The following is a 22,500-nucleotide window of genomic DNA, read 5'->3' as shown; positions in this document are numbered from 1 at the left end:
CTCCCTGTTGCTCTCTCTCTCTCTCTCTCTCTCTCTCTTTATTCCTGTCATACAGTTGTTCTATGTTCCCTGTGGAATGCAGAGTTGAGCTTTTATGAGTGCACTTGATATTCTGTCAGCCCGACATCCAGCACCAGACTGAGGGCGAAGACCGTGAGAGCCGGAGAGGGAGGGGCTACGCATGAACCAATCATACGGCTGGAAAACACATCACTACTCCCATTACGGAACACATGCGTGCGCGCGCACACACACAAGCACAGTGGTGCAGCAGTGGGTCCTCTGGGTCAGGACATGTAGGAGCCTGACCCGGCAGTAGAGTCTCCACCACATCTGATTGGGCTTGAGGATGTAGGTGGTTGGCAGGGCACGTGCCCTGGGTGGTTCCTTCCTGTCCAGAGAGGAAGACGACTGCAGTTGAGGGCAAAACCCACGTGTGTGTGTGCATAAGGGGTTGGTGTGCACATGTATCGTGGCAGCCTCTCTCTCTCTCTCTCTCTCTCTCTCTCTTCTCTCTCTCTCTCTCTCTCTCTCCCACTCTCACACACACTCTCTCGCTCACTATTACTCACTGTCTCTCGCTGTCTCTCTCTCTCTCTGTGAAATTCAATTTAAGGTACCTTTATTGGCATGACTATATCAGGTACAATTTTGCCAAAGAAAATAGTTTGGAACTGAGCATGATGATTGTCATAAGCAATGAAATGGTGATAAAGTTCAAAAAAAGTGACAATAAATTAGAATAAATGAGATAAAGCTAATTTGCTCTCCCTCTCCCCTCTCTGTTTCCTGTCTGTCACATCCTTGGCATGTCCTGTCAAACCCACACACACACACACACAACTTTTCTGTGTGACAAACAAAAACTGTTATTTAAATATGCTCTCGTTCTCAAACGGATAAATTCAGCTCAGGATGGGAATTCCAGAGCTGGTGAAGAGGGCAGACAGGATGGATTCGAACTAAAACACTTTGTTCCATTTTGGGAGCAGTGCCATGTTTTCATTTCCTGAGCAAGCTAAAGACACTCTCCCTGGGAGTGAGCGGGAAAGCCATCCTTCAGGCAACACTGGAGAGGAGAGTTAATACAAACAAGAATAAACAAACAAACAAACAAACAAACAGTAATAACCATTGAAAATAAGATACAGAGTTTATTATAGTAGTGATAAAAGCACAGTATATTATGATAGTCAATGGCATTTAAGTAGGGTTGGTCTGCTAATTTGCAAAGGAATCTTCACAAAAGTGAGCGTCTGCGCCAGTGGGTCGAGAAGGAGGAGCCTGGACAGCGTCCCCATGGAGACGTGACCGGTGGTGGGCCACGGGCAGGAGAAGCACGCCACAGTCTCACACCAGCATTCACTCGTTCCCACATTCAGCGCTGGCTAGACGCTCGTATCCAGAGCAACTTAGGTACTTTCATTAGTGTGATACGGTGCGCATACTCCCTCGGACGCTGTGATGCCATGCCTGATGCATTTAGATGTGCGTGTGGATCGATGTGTTGCAGTGTAGCTAGAATGGAGATCCGGAATGTTGCACAGACGTGAGGGGCCCCTGAGAGCCCCTCTACAGCCGTCTGGAGCACTGATCCTGAGTAATCCTGTAAAAGGGGAAAACATCTCCGTTTAGCTGTAGTTTTTGGAATTCTAGGAATCACTTTTCTTCAGGTTACAGCCAAACAGTAAGGCAATGGTTTAACTCCGAGCTGATTAACACATGGACTAGTTTTTCTGCATCATTTAGCTTTGCAGAGCGTGACCGATGTAAGTAGGCTGTTCTAGTAATGTTGTCCATGTGAGCATCATTATTATTATTATTATTATTATTATTAATAATAATAATAATAATAATAATAATAATAATAATAATAATAATACGCTTTATTTGTGAAGCATTTTTTTATGCAAGAATGAACTCAAAATGCTTCACAGAGATTTAAAAGACAGAAGAGATGTAATGATGTACATAATAAGATCACATGAACATAAAACTGGGAAAAATACATATAGCAATGATAATAGAAATTTAAAATAGATACAAAGTTTAAATATTAATAATAATAAAAGTTTCATAGTTAATAGTAATAATAGTTTAAAAAGTAATAGGAGAATTGGCTTAAATAAATAAATGCAACAATGATATCAAAGCTGTTAAAAATATGTTTTCAGCTGTTGCTGGCACCAAACTTGTCCTTTGTGTACATGTATAATTCTCTATGAACATTTATCTAAGCAGATTCTGGTCAGTCAGACTGGATGTGAACGAGGAGACGATCCAGTCTGTGTAATAGAAGCCTGTGTTGTGGTCTATGGCTTCAAAAGCTACACAGACATCAAGTAGAACAAGAAAGAAGACACAACGCTGATCTGAGGCCAGTAATGAATAATTTATCACTTTTACTAACACAGTCTTAGAACTGTGACACACCACTGATCTGAAGCCAGTAATGAATCATTTATCACTTTTACTAACACAGTCTTAGAACTGTGAACATGCTTGTGTCCTGATTGAAATAATTAATGAATTCGGTTCATGTGCAGAAACGAATTTAGCTGTCAGATGAAAGGGAAATTTGACACGACCTGTAGTTTGACAGATTCAAGGTCTGGTTTCTTAGTCAACGCTTTCATTGACTATTTTAACAGATATAAGAAAGATATCCAGCGAAATCTGTGTGTGTCGCTAATGTGTTACTACAGGAAGCATCTATATTATAAAAACTCTGCTTAGGTAGGTAGAGTTTATAGGTACTTTTAAAAATAGTTTTATGCTACTATTATATACAGTATGTTAAACATTGAAAACATTATATCGAATAAAATTCATTGGTTATCATGATCTGAAAATACCTCTGATTGTTAATTTTCTTCACAAAAACATAAGGTAAACCATTAAATTACTTTTCATTAAAATGTTTAAAAAATGATTTCCTGTAATTGGTTCGTTTTGTTTTAGATTACTGTAAAATTGTTTCCTATAATATTTTTTATTTTGTTTCAGTTTTCCAAATTACATAAAAATATTTTTGCTTGTTTTCTGAATGTGTTAATAGCACAGAAAATCTGTCTTTCTCCCACACCACAAAACCTTTAAACAGATGTATCTGTCAGGGTCTCTATATGCAGCACAGAGGTCAGATGTTGCAGATGTTAAAGATGTGTTTTAGTAAAAGAATATCTAGAGAGGTTTTGGTACTTATGAAACACCAGGGCAAGGCAGTGTTCTGTGTTGAAGGCCGAAATGCAAAACAAACTCGTACAGCAGAGGAAAACCATCCTCCAAACCCTGATCTCGCCCGAGTCTCATCTGAGTAGCAGCTGAGATCTAACACTTGGCTAACGTTCCTCTTCACTTCTCACTTCTTGTAGGAGGTATAGAGAAAGATGGTGTGTGTGAAGCAGGTGTTTAAGGTTATCCGTGTCTTCCAATCATTTGTGGATTTCTGTATAATGGGAAAACCCTCCTCCATCCATACGGTTTCTCTTTGTCTCGAGTCTTTCTCTTTACTTCTGTTTCAGTCTGCCCACTGATCTGAACACTGAACCCAGACTGTTCAGTCTTCTTCACAGATATCAGCTGACAACAACTCGGAGGATACAGGACCGGCTAGCCTGACAGACCAAAGGCGACAAAGACATGAAGAGAAGTAGAGAGGAGGTCTGACCCGTGTAATTCAAAAAGCTCAGATCAGATAACCCACACACTCACACACACACACACACACACACACACACACACACACACACACACACACACACACACACACACACACACACACACACACACACACACACACACACACACACACACACACACACACACACACACACACTCACACACACTCACACACACAGACACTCATAGAGGAGGTGCTGAGACAATCAGAGACCATCAGTTTGTGTGTTAGTAGAGGGTGGACGGGAGTCAGCTTACTTTGACCTGCACTTTGTTTACAAAATGGACCAAGCCACCCTCCATATATCACTGTCAGTGTGTGTGTGTGTGTGTGTGTGTGTGTGTGTGTGTGTGTGTGTGTGTGTGTGAGTGTGTGTGTGTGTGTGTGTGTGTGTGTGTGTGTGTGTGAGTGTGTGTGTGTGTGTGTGTGTGTGTGTGTATGTGTGTGTGTGTGTGTGTATGTGTGTGTGTGTGTGTGAGTGTATGTGTGAGTGTGTGTGTGTGTGTGTGTGTGTGTGTGTGTGTGTGTGTGCGTGTGTGTGTGTGTGTGTGTGTGTGTGTGCGTGTGTGTGTGTGTATGTGATTAGGAGGGCAGGTGCAGCTGATCACTGAAGCACTGGGAAATCCTTGTTCTCATGGGAGCAGAACATTTTACAGCAATGTCAGAAGGACACGGGGAACAAAAGAAAAATGATATCAAAGGATAAAGAGAGAGAGAGAGAGAGAGAGAGAGAGAGAGAGAGAGAGAGAGAGAGAGAGAGAGAGAGAGAGGAGATACCATGAGAAAGAGCACTGGGGTCACTGACTCCATGACCCTAAACCTTATCCAGACTATTTCACCTATTGCTCCCTGTGGTAGAGCTCTCCTAAAACCCCCACATTCTTATGCACAGTCCCTTAGAAGCACTCTCTATATGTTCTGGGATAGCTATGTGCCCGTGTGTGTGTGTGTGTGTGTGTGTGTGTGTGTGTGTGTGTGTGTGTGTATGTGTGTGAGTGAGTGAGAGTGAGAGAGAGAGAGAGAGAATATGCTAATGTAGTTTAGATTAATTTCTATTTGAACGCTCACAGCAAATGTCTTGAGCCGATTTTACACATACATTTAGATTTAATTATCCAGCACTTTAAGGTACAGGCGTAATGAATGTATGATCAGTGGCTTCTAACCACTGCTTTATAACGGAGAAAAGCAAAGCAAGGTTGTGTGTTTCCCTCCTTAGACTGGGAATGGGAATTATCTTTACAGTGGGGCTGAGCTCCCCCTAGAGATGCAGATTGGAACTGCAGCCTAAGAAGACCCTCCCAGCCCACTGAAGACCTATAGTTCAGCACGTCTACAGCGTGGGTCTGGATCTGACTGCTGTCTGGAAGGGTGTCAGCATACGCCAGCTCAGGAGTGAGCAGACAGAGATAAAGAGGAGTGAACCTGCTGAAAGGGGACCATGGAAAGGAGCGAGAGAGGGATGAGACGGAGGAGTGGATGGATGGAGCGATAAAGGAGCGGAACTGATGGGCTTGCAAAAAAAAACGAGCACACACACACACACGCAAAAATATACACGTGTGTGTATGTGTGAGTGTGTGTGCAATTTTGACTTCATGCAGGCTCTCCCAAAATACTATACGGTCAATATAAGTTCATACAGAGTCCCGTTTAACCGTCGCCTGTGTTTTTGACAACGGTCTCTGATCCTTTGCTTTGAGAAGAAGCTTGCTCGATAAAACGAGAATGAGTAAGCGAGTGAGCGAGCGAGAAAAAAAAAGAGAGGCACGAAGTCGTCCGCACGCAGCAAGACGGATGGCGGTATCATTTCCTGTGACATTCGCCTGTGATAAACACAACTTTGTACCAGTTTACAGTACGAAGATTAAACAGCACAGAGCAAAGGCTGTCTGTGTCTGTTTGTATGTGTTTGTAAGTGTGAGCAAGAGACAGAGTTTTTCTTTTTCCAGTGAAAACGAGGCCAGTGGAGAAGGTTACTGGTTAATCTTGGCGCAGGGCTGTGGTGTGTGAGAGATTAAGCCCTTGTTTTCCTCTCCTTCTCTGAGCCAAACAGTCAAACCTTTTTCTGCCAAAACTAACAGAACTTGATCTTGATTTTTTTTTCTTTCTCTCTCAGCAGGCAGTTTTGTTCCACTGTATTTTCACCCGTCTGTAAATTTCTCTCAACACTGAGAGAATGCTTACTGCATGCTTAATGCTTACACTGAGAGAATGCTTATGGCCAAGTGTGAATTGGAATATTTGGAAACTCAAAGCCATCTGGACGTCCCGTTGCTATGGGAGGGGGGAAGACTCTCATAGCTTGTCTTTCTGACTGTAGCAGTTAAATAAGATACTTTAGGAGGTCTCAGCTCTGAGCCCTCTGTCCCCAGTGTGGAATATTTAGAACATAGAATGTTCTGGAATGTTGTGAGAGTGTTGTCTACACTCGGGAAGCAGTGCATCAGATCCATGTGGTACAGAGTGATGAGCGCATTGGCAGAGCATGTGGAGGACGCATAAGGGTGGGCGGGGCCAAGTGGGTACCTGACCTCTTTTTAAGGGGTTTGTGAGTTGCAACACTGTGTGAATGAGTTATCTCTCTCTTTCTCTCTCTCTCTCGCTCTCTCTCTCTGTTTCTCCCTCTTTCCTTCTCTGGTACTGCAACATTGTAAGAGAGTGTGAAAATAGTGTTTGGTTTGTTATCATATCCATCAGGCCCTCCTACTACAGCCTGGGTAACAGGATCAGTGGAAAATATTCCCATTACATGACTCCCACACGAACACACAGAAATGGAGAAAGAGAAACAGGACGAAAGATCACACTACTTTACTTGTTTAGGTCTGGAGATGTCATTTGAGTAACACAATATGAAAAACGTTTCTGTGTGTGTGTGTGTGTGTGTGTGTGTGTGTGTGTGTGTGTTATACATTTTACTCTTTGTGCATTTTTCTGTAGACCAGATGCAGGTATGTATGCATTGTCTGGTGTTGGTTCAGTGCTGATAGTCTCAAGGTTGTGCGGCAAAGCGATGTAAAATCTAATCCAAGTTCAGTCTTCCCCTGCATGCCCTCTGACCCCAGTACACCATAAACATTAGCAGAAAAGATCACCTTACCTTTGACTATGCATATGCACACACAAATCTGTGCAGATATACCTCCATCTGCCCCCCCCACACACACTCACTCCTGTAGGTAAACCTCGACCCCCCTGCACACGTTTGCACACATACATAACCCTGAGGACAGACCTCTATGTACACTCACAAACGGCCAGTTCAGAGATCTGAGGAGTCTGTTGAAAGTTTAAAGATTGAATCTTCACCTCTCTAAACCTTTAAAATGGAGAGGCCATTCTGAGGTCATGCAGATATGTCACCACTTTGAAACAAGGGTGCTGATATACTCTGAAGATAAGACGTTGATATCTCTTAACTGTCCTCTTGTGGTGAAAAGTCTAAACGACTTCCAATTAAATTCGATTTTATTGTCTTTATAAAATACGCCTGTATATACACAAATGGGAAAGAAATCCTTTCTAGCAGGCTTGTGCTGCAACATTCAACAAATACTAACATAAGACCACATACAACAACAACACACAGCAATATAAATCTGATAAAGTTTATGTGCAGAATTGGTTCAGTAATGGAAAGCAGTGTACACCAGAGAGTAGGGCTGTACTCAAGTCGTCTGCACTGATAAGCGTTAAAACCCTGCGAATTTCATCTGTACATTAAACACAGTAATTCTGCTACAGTATCATTACTCGCACTATGGCAAGCACCAACGGATGTATTTATAGATAGCGTAGTGCGCACCGGTAGGGGATGTGCTACCGGTTCTGGAGTGCTTGCATACCTGGCTCCTAGTAACTGCAGTGGGCATCAGGGCTGAGCCCGGGGAAGGTCTGTAGAGCCGACGCTCCTGTGCTGTACATCTATAACACGCACCTACGAGATGGGTGCCAGTGAGACGTTTCTGAGAAAGTAACTGGTGTGTTCTGTTAACCCCTGAAGGGAAATGTGTGGGCAGAGTAGAAAGAGCACACCATAGAAAACTGTGCAGGAGTTCCCAGTGTGACACGCGTCAGGGAACAGTTCCCAGTTTCCAAAGGGAGATTCAGACACGTGTTTGCTCCAAGCTGAATTACTTTTACGTTACTGTGATCAGTTATTCCGTATCACGTTGCCATTTTTCAAAGCGGTGTCGTTACCGCTCGTATAGCTCCACCTGCTGGCCAAGTTCTGGAGCTTCGTTACGTAAAGAGCTAGACGTAATACAAAAGTCGTGCACATGGCCGGAATAACCGCTTAGGCTATAATTTAGGTTTATTATGCCCCAGTAACGGCAGGATTCTCCCACCAACAGATTTTAAAAACGTTTGAACCGGGTTTTTTTTTTTTTTTTGGCATTTAGTCCACCCGTATTCGCCCGTATATCAAATATCAATTGCTCAAGTTGTACTCGCTCATAATTGTAAGTTGCTTTGGATAAAAGCGTCAGCTAAATGCCACAAATGTAGATAGAGATCACTAAAATAACACGTTCGTTATTAGTAGTTTCTATTTTTGTTTGGCACGTTGTGAAATAAGATAGGTCCCCTTCCACCCCCGAACACTGAGGCAGACTGGGCAGTTGTTCCTGGATCTCTCCTGTGCCAGGTGAGTTTTAGACATTTACACTGTTTGAAACCAGACTACGACTCCTAGGAACCCAGAATAGCCTTCAATTACTAACTTGTTCTTACTGCTTATTTTGTCCGGTGTCAGCCATAGGAGGATGCCACCTCCCTTTGAGTCTTGGTTCCTCTCAAGGTTTCTTCCTCATTCTCTTCCTCATGGGAGTTTCTCCTTGCCACTCTCGCCTTGCTCACTGGGGGCTTGGACTTGGACTTGTGTAAAGCTGCTTTGTGACAACATTATTTTATAGAAATAAACTTGACTTTTAGAAATGAAAACTGCAGCAAGAGAAACAATCACGAGCTAAAAGGATAATATGTAAAACTCCTAATTTAGTTTTGTATTTCATAAGTGGTCAAGGCATTTTAGCAATCATTTGCAGACTATAGTCCTGTTCAGACTATGTGTATTCTTTTTGTTTGTTTATTCAGTGATGAGTTCCTGACCGAGCCAGTGGGTCCCTGACCAGAGCGGCCTCCTAAATGCATGATTCACCCCTTGTTTAATTTATTTTCCTCTTTCTTCTTGCTTGTGTAGCTTTTGAAGCCATAGACCACAACACAGGCTACTATTACACAGACTGGATCGTCTCCTCGTTCACATCCAGTCTGACTGACCAGAATCTGCTTAGATAAACGTTCATAGAGAATTATACATGTACATAAAATTTGCAGAATTATTGTCGGTATACGTTTATTATCCTGTCACTGCTTGTTTTTTTTTCCCCTTTATATTGCATGTATAAAATTTTCATTCTAAGGGAGAGGATCTTTCTTGCGCCTCATGGTGGAATTAAAAAAAAAAGTTGAGCAGGTCAGGTGCCCGTGTGCGTGACGTCAACTTTTGTCATGTGACTTAAACTTCTCCAACTCATACTTCCGGCCGTGCGTGGAAGAAGGAATAAAAAAAAACTTGGACATCCTAGCAAAAGTTTTTTTTTTGTTTTGTTTCATTATCTTGAACTTGCGAAGCTCTAACAGCACAATTCAGTCACATTTCATTTGTGCCTCGCTACCTTATTACCGCGTATTGCGTATAAGCGTCGCGCACGCTGTTGGGGATGGCGAACAGTTTGTGTTACGGTGAGCAGGGAGGCGCGGACAGCGGCGTGGAGGTCGGACAGGAGACTCCGACCGCGGGTGGAGCAGGCTTCGGCCTGTTCAGCACCGACTTCAAGAGGTAAACCTGGCAGGTTCAAAAGAAATGTCCCCGCTGACGCCGAGTGTTTTTGTGCTGCTAGCGTTCATGCGCCGTGGGGTGCCGGGCTATCGCGCTAGCCTAGCCAGCTCAGCCGCGTCTGGCTACACCCGCAACTGAGACCTTCTGTCTGTCTATCGTTCTGGTCTTTCTCAGTTTTCTGTGTTGTCCAGTAAAAAAGCATGAATTAAACTTTAAAAGAATCAAAGCATTAGCGACATTCACGGTCAAGTAACGTGAACTGCCCACATAGGGTTTGACACGTCACACAATTTCTAACTGCGAGTTTATGCGACGTTATGCGCTTTTTGAGCGCATCCTTCAAGTAATTCGTGAAGCGTGTAAACGGTGGAGGGGCCGGGGGCAGTCTGACCACCGTTAAACATGATGCTTATAAAGACACTAACGCTATCATTCCTCCGCTGCAGATAGGAGCTCATAAATCCTCCGCTTCTTATAGTACTAATCTAGATGCTTCTTTTTTGTGACAGATTACCACAAATGGCTTAAGACCTTGATGCTAAACGACTCCTTTAGAGATGCTCTTGGCCCTGAATGTGGTGAACGAAATATTTATTTCTGATACGCCAGTAGGTGGTAGTAGGCTGTCAGTATTGAGTCTTGGTTTGTCCCACATGATAAGGCTTCAGTTTAGTGCTGACGCTGGTTCATTTTCATGCTGTTTAATGTCTATAGCTGGCACTAGGCTGAAGATTATGTTCTGCTGCTGAACACTGGAGTGTGGGGGGCATCCCAGCGGTTCACTGTCTCAGAGTAGCGCTGCACCTCAGTTTAGACTTTCCCTGACTTTAAGCGCCCATTATAAACTCAGCAGGGCTGGTTAATTAACCGATGAGTTGAGCCAGGTGTGCTGGGAGCAGGTGAACAGGAGAAAATGAAATGGACCATTGTATATGAAGTGTTAATAACTGGTGAGTGTATAGAAAGTTTGAGAGTTAATAACTGGTGAGTGTATAGAAAGTTTGAGAGTTAATAACTGGTGAGTGTATAGAAAGTTTGAGAGTTAATAACTGGTGAGTGTATAGAAAGTTTGAGAGTTAATAACTGGTGAGTGTATAGAAAGTTTGAGAGTTAATAACTGGTGAGTGTATAGAAAGTTTGAGAGTTAATAACTGGTGAGTGTATAGAAAGTTTGAGAGTTAATAACTGGTGAGTGTATAGAAAGTTTGAGAGTTAATAACTGGTGAGTGTATAGAAAGTTTGAGAGTTAATAACTGGTGAGTGTATAGAAAGTTTGAGAGTTAATAACTGGTGAGTGTATAGAAAGTTTGAGAGTTAATAACTGGTGAGTGTATAGAAAGTTTGAGAGTTAATAACTGGTGAGTGTATAGAAAGTTTGAGAGTTAATAACTGGTGAGTGTATAGAAAGTTTGAGAGTTAATAACTGGTGAGTGTATAGAAAGTTTGAGAGTTAATAACTGGTGAGTGTATAGAAAGTTTGAGAGTTAATAACTGGTGAGTGTATAGAAAGTTTGAGAGTTAATAACTGGTGAGTGTATAGAAAGTTTGAGAGTTAATAACTGGTGAGTGTATAGAAAGTTTGAGAGTTAATAACTGGTGAGTGTATAGAAAGTTTGAGAGTTAATAACTGGTGAGTGTATAGAAAGTTTGAGAGTTAATAACTGGTGAGTGTATAGAAAGTTTGAGAGTTAATAACTGGTGAGTGTATAGAAAGTTTGAGAGTTAATAACTGGTGAGTGTATAGAAAGTTTGAGAGTTAATAACTGGTGAGTGTATAGAAAGTTTGAGAGTTAATAACTGGTGAGTGTATAGAAAGTTTGAGAGTTAATAACTGGTGAGTGTATAGAAAGTTTGAGAGTATGTTGGTGTTTGAATGAGGGAGAAAGTGAGAGGTTGGGTCTGTGTATGAAAGTTACAGGAGTTGGTGAAAGAATGCCTTAGATGAAGGTTTAGGTTCGTGTAGTAGTTCCTGAGTGTTGGTGGAAAGTGAGGCCTGTCTGTCTGTCTGTCTGTCTGTCAAGGGGGTTTAATGCTGTTTAGTTCTAATTGAGTCAGCAGGCTCTCATTCACATGACTGAGATCCGTAGCCCATGATCATGAGCTGGCACAGGACCACCACCATCGCGTGCGCACACACACACACACACACACACACACACACACACACACGCATGCCTTCACAGTACAGACAAATGCTCATTGTAGAGACATACACACATTTTGCTTATATGCATTTTAATACAGTCATACCCACGCTTGCACAGAGTAGGCCTGCAGGTCTTGTCTGTGAGGGCCTGTGTATGTTGTGTGACTGGAACTGAGAGGTAATGTGTGCAGGGCTGGGTCATGCCAAAACCCTTCTCCATCACTCACCTCCAGTCTCTATTCACATGTCCAAGGTGTGTGTGTGTGTGTGTGTGTGTGTGTGTGTGTGTGTGTGTGTGTGTGTGTGTGTGTGTGTGTGTATTTCCATATGAGTGATGTAATGGTTTTGAACTTAAACCAAAATCAGCCATTCAGCAGTGGTGTGTTCACAGTGGTGTGATGTTGGTTTGCTTGTTTTTTTTTTTAATTTTCTTTTGGCCAATCTGTTCATTGATGCCAAAAGCAGCAGAATTAGCTGTTTTGAAATGGCATCTTACTGTCTTGAAACTGCTCACCCCCCATATTTTAAATCTCTAAATTGTGGCAATTTTACACTTTTATTAAATATGAAAATCATGTCCTTGGTTTTAAAAAAAATCTCTATAGGTTGCTGAAAGTGTCATGCAAAAATTACTTTATTCACCTGGATATACACCTGATACGACGCCTCATCTTCGAAGGGTTAACAGTGAACGTATCGGAAACGTCGCTATGAGAAAAACAACTACCAGCAGCTGTACTTAGACGCTTCCAGCAGCGTTTGAAGCCAATCCCTCTCCTACCTTTGACCGTGCTTGAGCAGTAACAGAAACATGGCGTTAGGCGTTCGTCCCTTTCAAGCTGCGGGTTACGAGGCGTTCCAGTCACTGTTGAATGTGTGCATGCCGTAGTACGAACTTTCATGTGTGGTGAAAAGATGTAGGGATAATAAGGCTAAACGTTTAAGAAGATTTGCACAGGTCGCTGACATTGACAGATAACTGGACATCACTAGCAAAAGAATTTTGTTCCAGTAAAAGCACACTACATTATGCATGCATGGGAAATTAAAAACCCAGTTCTCCCGCCACATGAGCAGACGTTGGATGTTGTGCTGAATGAGGCTGTTGCAAAATAAGCAAAAACATTATTAAAGTCTATTTGACTTGCTGACTTATTTGTAAAGGAGTTTGACACGTTCTGCACGTCTTTCGTTAAACTTGTGCAAAATAAAATGGATCACATTAAAAATAAACAACAAAAAAACTTCCAATCTGAACCTTAATAAAAACCGCACCAAAGCCCAGAAACAGTGGTCAGAACCGAGCCGGGAAGGGGCTGAATCGTTATGGTGGGGGTGGATGCCGTTGAAGGGCAGTGTGGTTGGAATAGCAGCAGATGTTAAGGCCTAATCTGAACCCATCTAAACACTGTCATACCGCGCGAGACGACTATGACCCGTTCAGCTTTTGATTATGTAGCAGCTCCTTCTGTTTTATTGATCTCTCTCTCTCTCTCTCTCTCTCTCTCTCTCTCTCTCTCTCTCTCTCTCTCTCTCTCTCTCCCTCTCCCCCCCCACACACACGTGCACAACTGCAGCTATTACCGGGCCATATTAGGCCGAAGTAGGCTCTTGTAGCGTGATGTCATTAACACACGCGAGTTGAGAGGGCTGTTGAAGCTCGTGTGGAGGGGAAGCGGCACTGCCGGAGTGTTCGCTGAGGGGAAAGGCTGCAGTAGGCGATACCAGAACTGTAGGCCACGGCCTGATCGTGCTGTGGCTGTCTTCTAGCTGGACTGGGACTTGATGGATGATTTAAGGCCAGAGCAGGCGATGCAAGAGCTGTAGGTGACTGCCTGTTCCTGGTCCTCTCCTGGACGGGTTAGACCTCTCGGGTAAATGTGACTTTGGGCTACAATGGCACGGGTGTGTCTTGTTACTGTAATTCTGCTGAATGTTCATCAATGGGAGGCCATTTTAGGGTCAGAAGTTGAGTTTATGCTGACCATTGTGTCTGAGAGGAAGGCGTGGCACGTTTTCTCTCTGGACCGGGCTGTTATCAGGCCCGGCAGACCTGCAGGGACGGGTCCGGCGCCACAAGAGCGCTCGTGCCGCTACGGTGACGAAAGGCTGACTCACTGTTTACCTAGATAACCAACCTAGATAAGACTATACTTCCACTAGACGGGAGGGCCAAGGAGCCTGGGATATGTAGGGGGTGAAGTCCTGGAGCCTCGCAAGACTTGTACTCTTCAGGAAGATGACATGACCCCCCTGCCCCGACCGACCGATGACTGCATCTCCTTAGTGACTTCATTGTGGTTCTCCAGCATTTGCAACGGCTGCTCCCTTTTAATGCTTGCATGTGCTATTTAAAGGCGGTGCCTGTAAAGTTAATGCTTAACAGGAAACCGGCTGGACGAGGCTCAGTCCCACAGGCTCCCACCCCAGGCGCTGGCAAAGAAGCCCCCAGCTTGGAGGCGGAGCCTGAAAGTAGCTGTGGTGGCCGAGGGCGGAGAAGCTTGGCCCGTGCGTCCAGCTTCCTGCTTCTTCCTCGCACAACTCGTGGTGCATAATTGATTGAGCGGCGTGAGCGCGTCTCACGTGGCGCCCGAACTGACGGGGAGAGGAAGCAAGCGACAGAGGATGAGCTGGTACTGGGTTTAGGAGGGCGGCAGTGATTGGCCCCCAGCCTAAAGGAGAGTTTAGCCGAGTCAGGATTTGTTCGTGAATCGGAATCGGGATTTGTTTTTATCTCTCTCTTCTGCTCTTTTTCTTCTTGGGACTTTTTAGAAGCGGTGCCTTTCCCGTTTGGATCGGGGCCGTGCACAGACTTGTCTTGCGAAACGTGCATCTTTAACACCGTTGGACTCGTCGGACGCTGTTTGTGCCTCGTGCGCGGTTGCGAAACCCGCAGGCTTCTGTACACGGCGTGCTGCGGGCGAGATGAGCAGGAGTCTTTCTGGCCTGCGTTCGGATGCGTTAGGGGTCATGCGGACGGCGAGGGTCTCCGCCGAGAATCTGCAGCTCGCGCTGCGCTCGGACCTCAGCCTCGAGGAGCGTGCCCTCAACGACCCCCGCAGCTACAGAGGCCCGGAGGAGACCAGGAACGAAGGGTATAACACCATGGTGCATTGGCGAAGTTTTGGCCTCCTCTGAGAGGGGGCTTAACCCCGCTGCTTTGGCACTGGTGCTTACGTACACCACTGACCAGTAGGGAGTGTTTAGTGCTTAAGCCCCTTTCAGTAGCCGAGTTGCTGAAAGGAACTTTACCCTCTATCACACCTACAGCCTACTATCTTACTGCTGATGCAACACTGCCAGGTTCAGGATGCCGACACCTTGCCGGCCGTTTCTGTAAGGTGTAAGTCAGCATGACCTGTGCATTGATGTTGATTTTAATTCACTCACAGGTAAGTGATGTTGCAAGATTTAGTCTTGACAAATTTCTAGATAAAATAATGTGGAATTTCAACTCTGGTTCATGTTCACATAAGACCCAAAAAAAAAATTCTTCTCAGCGTTTACAGGTGCGAGTGTGTAGTCACCTTACCAACCACACCTGCTTCTGAGCAAAGGACTAAACGGCGTTGAGCTGACTTAACTGAGAGCACGCGTTAGCTGTGATCAGCCGCTCTACCGTTTAATGCTGGTCGACGGCGCTTCTTTGGGAAGCCACAAAAGCCAACGTGAGAAGGCACTAGGCTGACGTGTGCGTTGCCATAGAGAACCTTGTTTTGAGGACGGAGCACAGTGGGACTGACTGTAGTTCTCCATCTTCACATTCCGTAGTTGGAAAAAAAACAGGCTACCTGCAAGTCGGGCATTTATTTATTTATTTGTTTATTTATTTCTCGTGATAATGTAAGTATTGTTGCCAGAACGGCAGTGTACGTGTTGTCTGCTGAACTCTCGCCAATATTAATGACCTTATGGGCTAAGCAACCATTTTCAGGCCATTTAGTCTAGATTCCCTAAGGAGGCTGAAAAATGCGCATCCATTATAGATGCTGGAGCATCCAGCAGTCCAATGTTAGAACAATGTTAGAACAAGGTCTGATTTTGGTTGTTTTGCTGCATGTGCACTCTGAGCTTGGCGTAGTGGTTCAGTAGGGTAAACAGATTGGGAAGATGTTGCTGTTTGAGTATTAAGGCTCCACTCAGGAGTTTAGGAGCCTTTTGTAAGTGGTGTTGGATAAGTGTGTCTGATGCCGTCGTTGCTATTTTGGGCGAGAGCAGTTCAGTTCTCGGGGTTTGCGTAGGAACAGGTGAACTTAAGGAGGCACAGAGCCGTTCAGCTCTGCCCTCCTGACCAAGCGAGCCACGCTGGTCACTCCCCAGGCTGGGTGTCCTCTCATTGCGCTTTCAAATGACCCGAGGGCCGTTTGGTTGTGTTTCTGTAAATTTTCAAAATAGTTTTAAGAGAAAATCTCTGTTCTCACGCTAAGGAGATGACATGCCAAGACAGTATTTCCCTGAGTGTGTTAAATGTTCTCTGTAGGCACGGTGAGTTTGTATCTCAAAGGAGAAACGTAAGTAAACAGAATTTAAATTATAAGCATCTTTAGGAGCTACAGGGTTAAAAACAATAAATAAATAAATAATGAATGAATGAAAAAGTCAGAACTGTGGCTAAAACACATGGAACAGCTGAGAAAGTTGTGTTCAAACACACACACGAACAATTAACACAAGAAAATAAATAAATAAAACCAAAGTGGCATTGCTTGCAGCTGTGAAATCTGTGCTCTTTCTCAAAACAGCAGCTGCTGTGAAATGCTATAACCCCCCACCCCCACCCCGACATATTAACGTACACACACAATCTCCATTCTCAACAATACTTTTGGCAAATCACCTTGCGGATGCTAAACTAACCTATTTGCATTGATGCCGCCCTGAATTTTACACCCTTTGATAGAATTACATCAAATTGCATATTCATTAAGGCAAACCCGCAGAGCAAAACCTGCCGCTTTGCTATTTTTGAAAGGCCCAATCCTCCACAGAGCCTGTGCACAAATCAGCTGGACACGTGTTTGAGATTTATGAACTTGTTCGGGCGGAGCAGCTAATCTCATCCGCTTTGTGTCTGTCTTGCTCGCGGTGTGCTCGGCCTGGGCTCTGTGCTCAGCTTGCTGGTTTACACAGCCTGTGCTGTGGCCATTTTAGTTTGGCCGTTATGTCCAGGGGGATTATGGGCTGGGTGTAGACGGTGGCAGAAGGATATGGCCAACATATGGGGCTATAGACAGTGTGTGGGATACTGGCTTGGATGTCTGTGTGGGTGGGTGGGTGGGTTGCGGTTGTGGGGGGTACAAGTTGTGTTTTACTGTTTGACTCAACCCTTGCACTCGCTTGATTGAATTCGGCCCTGAAGTGATTCGGGCGCGTCGGATGAATCTGAGTTGGGTGAATCGCTGTGAAATGAATCTGTCTGGAGGGAAAAGGAAGTGTGAGTGTGAGGCTGTGTGTCAGACGGGTTTCAGGGTGCAATGAATCGGGCCGAATTGAATCTTTTCCAGGAACGAGGACCTGAAGGAGATGCTGGAGAGCAGCAAGGAGTCCCTCAAACTGGAGGCCATGAAGAGGGTGGTGGGGGTAAGTGAGGGGTGTGTGTGTGTGTGTGTGTGTGTGTGTGTGTGGGAGGGGTGTATTAAAACTCTTAGTTTATTACCCGTTTTCAGTATGTCGAGTGTGTGTTGGTGGGTTGTGTGTGGTGTACACAGGCCCCTCCACAGACGGCTAATCTCTGCGGGCATGTTGGCCTTGTGTTTCACAGCTGATAGCCAAGGGCAAGAACGCATCAGAGCTGTTCCCTGCAGTGGTGAAAAATGTTGCAAACAAGAACCTCGAGGTAACACACACACACACACACGCACACAGACCTTGTGCCATAGTTCCTTCAGTTGCCACCGTCCTGTTTCAAAACATGCAGAAACATACAAAGACGCTTCGGAAACGGGTGTTGATCCGCTCTTCTGACATGCGTATACTTTCTCTTTCACACAAATGCACACGTGTTTCTCTTTCTCTCTCTCTCTCTCTCTCTCTCTCTCTCTCTCTCTCTCTCTCTCTCCCCTTTACACACATTCAGACAGACACCCACACTGCACGGTGGCGTTAGCGGTGGCCTTCGTGGTGGTCAGTTCTCCGCGGTTCTTCTGCCTCGTTTCCTTTTTTTCCCAGCTGCGGGCTCGTTGAGATGCGTGGGAATGCTCCGGTCCTGGCACGACCGTATGAGATGTGATTAACCGCAGGCCAGATGGATAATGTCCACGTTTAAAAAGTGACTGATGTGTTTCGCTTCGCTGTTAATTGGCACCGCGATGATGATGATGGAATGCCCGGCCGCGCATCGCGGCCCCCTCGTCACACCGTGACCCCGGGCGCAATTATCCCGGGGCTGACCTTTTGACCCTTGCCCTCTAGCGGAGTGCGAGCACCTCTGATCGCCTCCTCTTTGTTCTTTTCTCTTCGCGCCTGCGCCTGCAGCTTTGCGCGCAGAAGAAGCAGGTGAGGGAGTGAAAGTGAGAAGCAGAAAATAAATGCATCAGGGTGAAAAGGTTGTGTGTGTGTGTGTGTGTGTGTGTGTGTGTGTGTGTGTGTGTGTGTGTGTGTGTGTGTGTGCGCCCCCCCGCCCTAGCTGAAGAAGCTAGTGTATGTGTACCTGGTCCGTTATGCGGAGGAACAGCAGGATCTTGCCCTACTGTCAATCAGCACCTTCCAGCGTGCCCTCAAGGTAACCTGCGCACACTTCCCAGCATGCTTTGGGTCAAAGCCAGCAGGAAGCGGATCCCACTATTTAGGGGTTGTAATGACGCACAGCACGAGTGATTAGTGTTGGTCTCTGCTGACCAACTGTAAGCGAAACAGCAGTGCTTATTTGAATCTTGAAAACACAATCACAAATGAGCAGGAAAAGGAGAATAAATGTTGTTCTGGGTGCGTGTGCATGCACAGGACCCAAACCAGTTGATCCGCGCCAGTGCCCTGCGGGTTCTCTCCAGTATCCGCGTACCCATCATCGTACCCATTATGATGTTGGCCATCAAAGAGGCGGCGTCTGACCTTTCGCCCTACGTCAGGAAAACGGCCGCCCACGCCATTCAGAAACTCTACAGGTAGAAACGTTACAATATAAATAATAGAATATTTTTCTAGCAAGACATGCTGTGCTGCCTCGTCCAACGACTGTTGGTATTTTTTTAGGCTGGGGGGAGTATTTGAAAATTAGTAGGAAATTTATTGTGAATTTTTCATAATGCAGGAGAGAGTTTCACTCCTGTTTCACAGAGTGAATGCAGTCTTTTCATGTTCTCTGTTGAGGACCCGATAGAACTCCATTTTAGACCGTTTTGTCTGTCTGTCTCTCTCTCAGTCTGGATGCTGATCAGAAGGACCACCTGATTGAGGTGATTGAGAAACTGCTGAAAGACAAAAGCACGGTGAGTTCAGACCCCCCCCCCCCCCGGCGCACCTTCCTTTTGCAGTGATCTGGTTTTCTTCTCGTCCTGACCTACGTGTGGAATATGCCGTTTAGAACTCTTGCCTTTGTGGCTGTGCTGAAGTGTAGTTACAGCATGAGACCACCAGAGTCTAAACCTTTCTCTGTCGCGCGCTCGCTCTGTTTTTACTGGAAAAGGGTGAGGTGGTAAAGTGGTCTCGATGTGTGTTCTGAGGTTTCTCCTCGGCCCTGTGCCGGTTTGAAGTGCTTAGGTCAGTGAAGACAGCTGTGTCTCAGCTGTACGTTCGGCCAGAGGAAGTTCATTCCACCTCCTGTATGCCAGTGTGTGAGTGTGAGTGTGTGAGTGTGTGTGTGTGTGTGTGAGAGATTCTGTTATTTCTTTACTAAACTATAAACGTGCTTTTCCTCTGGGCCCCTCTTTCCTCTTATAGGATGGCGGGTAAATGCCCCAGTCTGCACAAGAGCTGGCTTAGCATTGTCTGGCCATCAGGTGTGCAACATCAATCATGGCGCTGTTGCCGTGGCGATGTACACGGTGTCTCTGACCCAGCGTTCCCTGCTCCATAATTAGAATTCATGACCAGCTGGAGGTGGGAAAACATCCTGCTCCCCACACTTTATAATTTTAGCATAATTTCATCGGAATTCTATCGTGACTATTATTAAGTTTATTACTATTAAAGGAGCTATTTGCTTAGTGTGTGCTTCCATTAGGGTGCTGTCAGGCTCGCAGGATTGGCTCAGTGGATTAGGGGGGTTGGTGGATGCTGGCGAGTCAGTCACACAGAGCGTTCATGGCATGGGGTTTACCTTGAAACTGCTACTTTGGTTAGAGGAGAGTGTGTGTGTGTGTGTGTGTGTGTGTGTGTGTGTGTGTGAGAGAGGTAGAATTGGCAGAGAAAGTATAGTCAACTGTCAGAAGAAACACCCAGCAAGGCCTTTAACTGAAAATCTTTCATAATACTCTCTCTCCCTCTTCTCACACGCGCACACACACACACACACACACACAGCCTTAAGTTCATTAGCCTAAGTGAGTGCGGTACTGTAGATGAGCTGTGTGGGTAGCTGAACAGGTTGCCATATTCGTAACATCTGTTTGTTTTGATTCCACATTGTGGTTTTATAATTAAACCGCCTGTACAGCCAAATGAGCTTAATCCACATTTATCAGCTCCAAGCACAAGTTTGGTGTGGGTGAGTTGCTGAGTTATTAGCTCGCCGTGCGTGTGTGTGCGGGTGTGACGGAGAGAGAGAGAGAATCTGTGATGGGACTTAGGGCTTTAGTTTTCTGAGCGGTAGCCAACGAATGCAGGCGCACGTTTTCCATGGCGATGCGTAACCACGACGATCTCTTGGGGCGGGGGGGCGGGCGGCACACAGTACCTTCTGTTGTGGTCAATCCTCAGTTCAGTTACATATTTCTTTCGATCTCATTTTCTCTCCCTCTTTCTCGGGTATTAATCTTGATTGCCGTTGTATACTTTCTTCCTTTCTTCTTTGGCGTGACGCATCATTACATCGTGCCGCGTTTAAGCAGTCGGATGCACTTTCTCAGCTGGTTCCCTTGCCTGTAGACTGAAGACTATTGAGTGGTGGCTCCCCCGGCCCCCCGGCTCCGCCTGGTCGTAAGCAGGCCCCGGCACGCACAGCTGTGGACTTCACACAGACGCCAGTAGGCGGGCCGGAGACGACTCCCATTGCGGAGAGGGACATCCACTTTCGCACGCGCCGCCGTTTAGTCATGCGGTCTAGAAAACGAGAAAGAAGAGAAACGGGGAACCTCCGGCACGGAGAACCGCGGTTACGCCACAGTTTCCTCATCCAGTACAGGTTCCACTGCAGCACAGGTTCTGAAGAACCACGAAGGCTTTTCTCAGGCTTATTTATTGCGGCCTAAAACGGTCCAAACGAGTGTGTTGTAAAATTTTGAAGTGAGCCAATTTGCGATTGTGAAGATGGAGATAGAAGGTGGACCCTAAATACTTCTGCTTGTGTACTAACTATGTCCGTGTGTGTGCTTGTCTACTAATGTTTTCACTGACTCAGAGATGTCTGACACAATGTTTGTTTCTGTTCTGTAAGATCATTCTGTAAATGATCTTGTACCTGCTGTGGGTGTGTATGGGGTAGCTGGTGGCCGGCAGCGTGGTGATGGCGTTTGAGGAGGTGTGTCCGGACCGGATCGATCTGATCCACAGGAACTACCGTAAGCTGTGTAACCTGCTGATGGATGTGGAGGAGTGGGGCCAGGTGGTCATCATCAGCATGCTGACCCGCTACGCCAGGACACAGTTCATTAGCCCGTGGAAAGAGGTGGGTGGATGGGTGTGTGTACGTGTACGTGTGTGTGCGTGTAAGGGTCTGCTGATCGTCTGGCTGATGAAGTTCTGTAAAAGTTCTATGAGTAAAGCACCAAGCAGGTCTCTAGAAATGTGTGATGCGGGAACCGCATTCCTCAATCCAAACTTGTCATCCAGACATGCAAAGCAAGCCCCAATAACTAATACTAATTAGTTTCTTAGCCCCAATAATTAGTACTAATCGCTAATTATTAAGGTGTGTGTGTATGTATGCCCTGTCCTGATCTTTGTAATGGTAGGGGAGACGGACCTCTTATAAAGACAACAGCTGTTCACCCGTGTCACCCTTAAGTTAATATACACGTTTGTTGTAAGTGACTTTACGTTGTTTAGGCTCTAGTGAGCTTACACATCAATGCATCTCCCTATGTAACATCAGCCTGCGAAGCCCTGAAAATATTGAGAGTCTGTTTAATTTAAGAGTTATGGCTGTCGGCTAAAATGAAGATTTTTTTTTTTTAAAGCTTTCTTGGAGTTATTACAGGTAAGATTAGGTCAATGTGAAGCGCATGACTGATGGTGTGTACGTGTGCACTCTGACGCCTCTCACGTCGTACATTACACACCCCGTTAAGTGCAGTTAGTGCAGAGTCTAGGCTCCTTCAGCAGTGTTTCCCAGCTCAGGCGTTCCACGGCCTCCTGGTCCCTTTACATCAGACACTCGGTTGTCTCGAAGGTCCTGGAGTAAAAGTGGGGGGGGGGTTCTGGTGTGTGTGTGTGTGTGTGTGTGTGTGGGAGTGGGCGGAGCAGGACTGTCGTGCAGCAGAGGTCGGTGGCCTAGAGCCGTCCCTAACCTAACCCCCGGGCCCATGCCAGAACCACAGAAGGGGTAAAGCACAGATTTGCTCTGTCTTCAAAGGCAGCTTCCGTTAGGCAAGACCCTCCGACGCAGCAGACCCCAGCGTTTCCGCGAGGGCGTCAGTTTTGTCGAAACATTCCAGGAAAACGGCCACCGAGCCAGTGAAGCGTTACGAATGGGTGTGGAACGTTCCGCCCCGGCGAGTCTGGACAAAA

General features: G+C 45.6%; 1 protein-coding gene across 3 annotated transcripts in view; it reads left to right on the top strand.

Annotated features, from left to right (window-relative positions):
• The first annotated feature begins 9,202 nt into the window (after positions 1-9,202).
• Positions 9,203-22,500, top strand: part of ap3b1a (adaptor related protein complex 3 subunit beta 1a) — a 90,011-nt gene continuing 76,713 nt past the window's right edge. Inside the window, exons 1-7 of one of the 3 annotated variants that reach the window (XM_035521494.2) lie at positions 9,203-9,530; positions 17,181-17,256; positions 17,438-17,512; positions 18,302-18,397; positions 18,619-18,779; positions 19,037-19,103; positions 21,257-21,439. In XM_035521494.2, coding sequence (XP_035377387.2) covers positions 9,412-9,530; positions 17,181-17,256; positions 17,438-17,512; positions 18,302-18,397; positions 18,619-18,779; positions 19,037-19,103; positions 21,257-21,439 — 777 coding nt within the window. In that variant the 5' untranslated portion in view covers positions 9,203-9,411. Of the gene's footprint in view, positions 9,531-13,259; positions 14,772-17,180; positions 17,257-17,437; positions 17,513-18,301; positions 18,398-18,618; positions 18,780-19,036; positions 19,104-21,256; positions 21,440-22,500 lie in introns of those variants that run through there. The other 2 variants (XM_081704091.1, XM_081704092.1) reach the window with 2 other exon arrangements.

This window comes from Electrophorus electricus, chromosome 21, assembly GCF_041902795.1.
Source record: "Electrophorus electricus isolate QZ-2024a chromosome 21, ASM4190279v1, whole genome shotgun sequence".
NCBI classification, from domain to species: domain Eukaryota; kingdom Metazoa; phylum Chordata; class Actinopteri; order Gymnotiformes; family Gymnotidae; genus Electrophorus; species Electrophorus electricus.
Note: the sequence above shows the minus strand (reverse complement) of the source record. Positions and strands in the feature narration are given on the sequence as shown.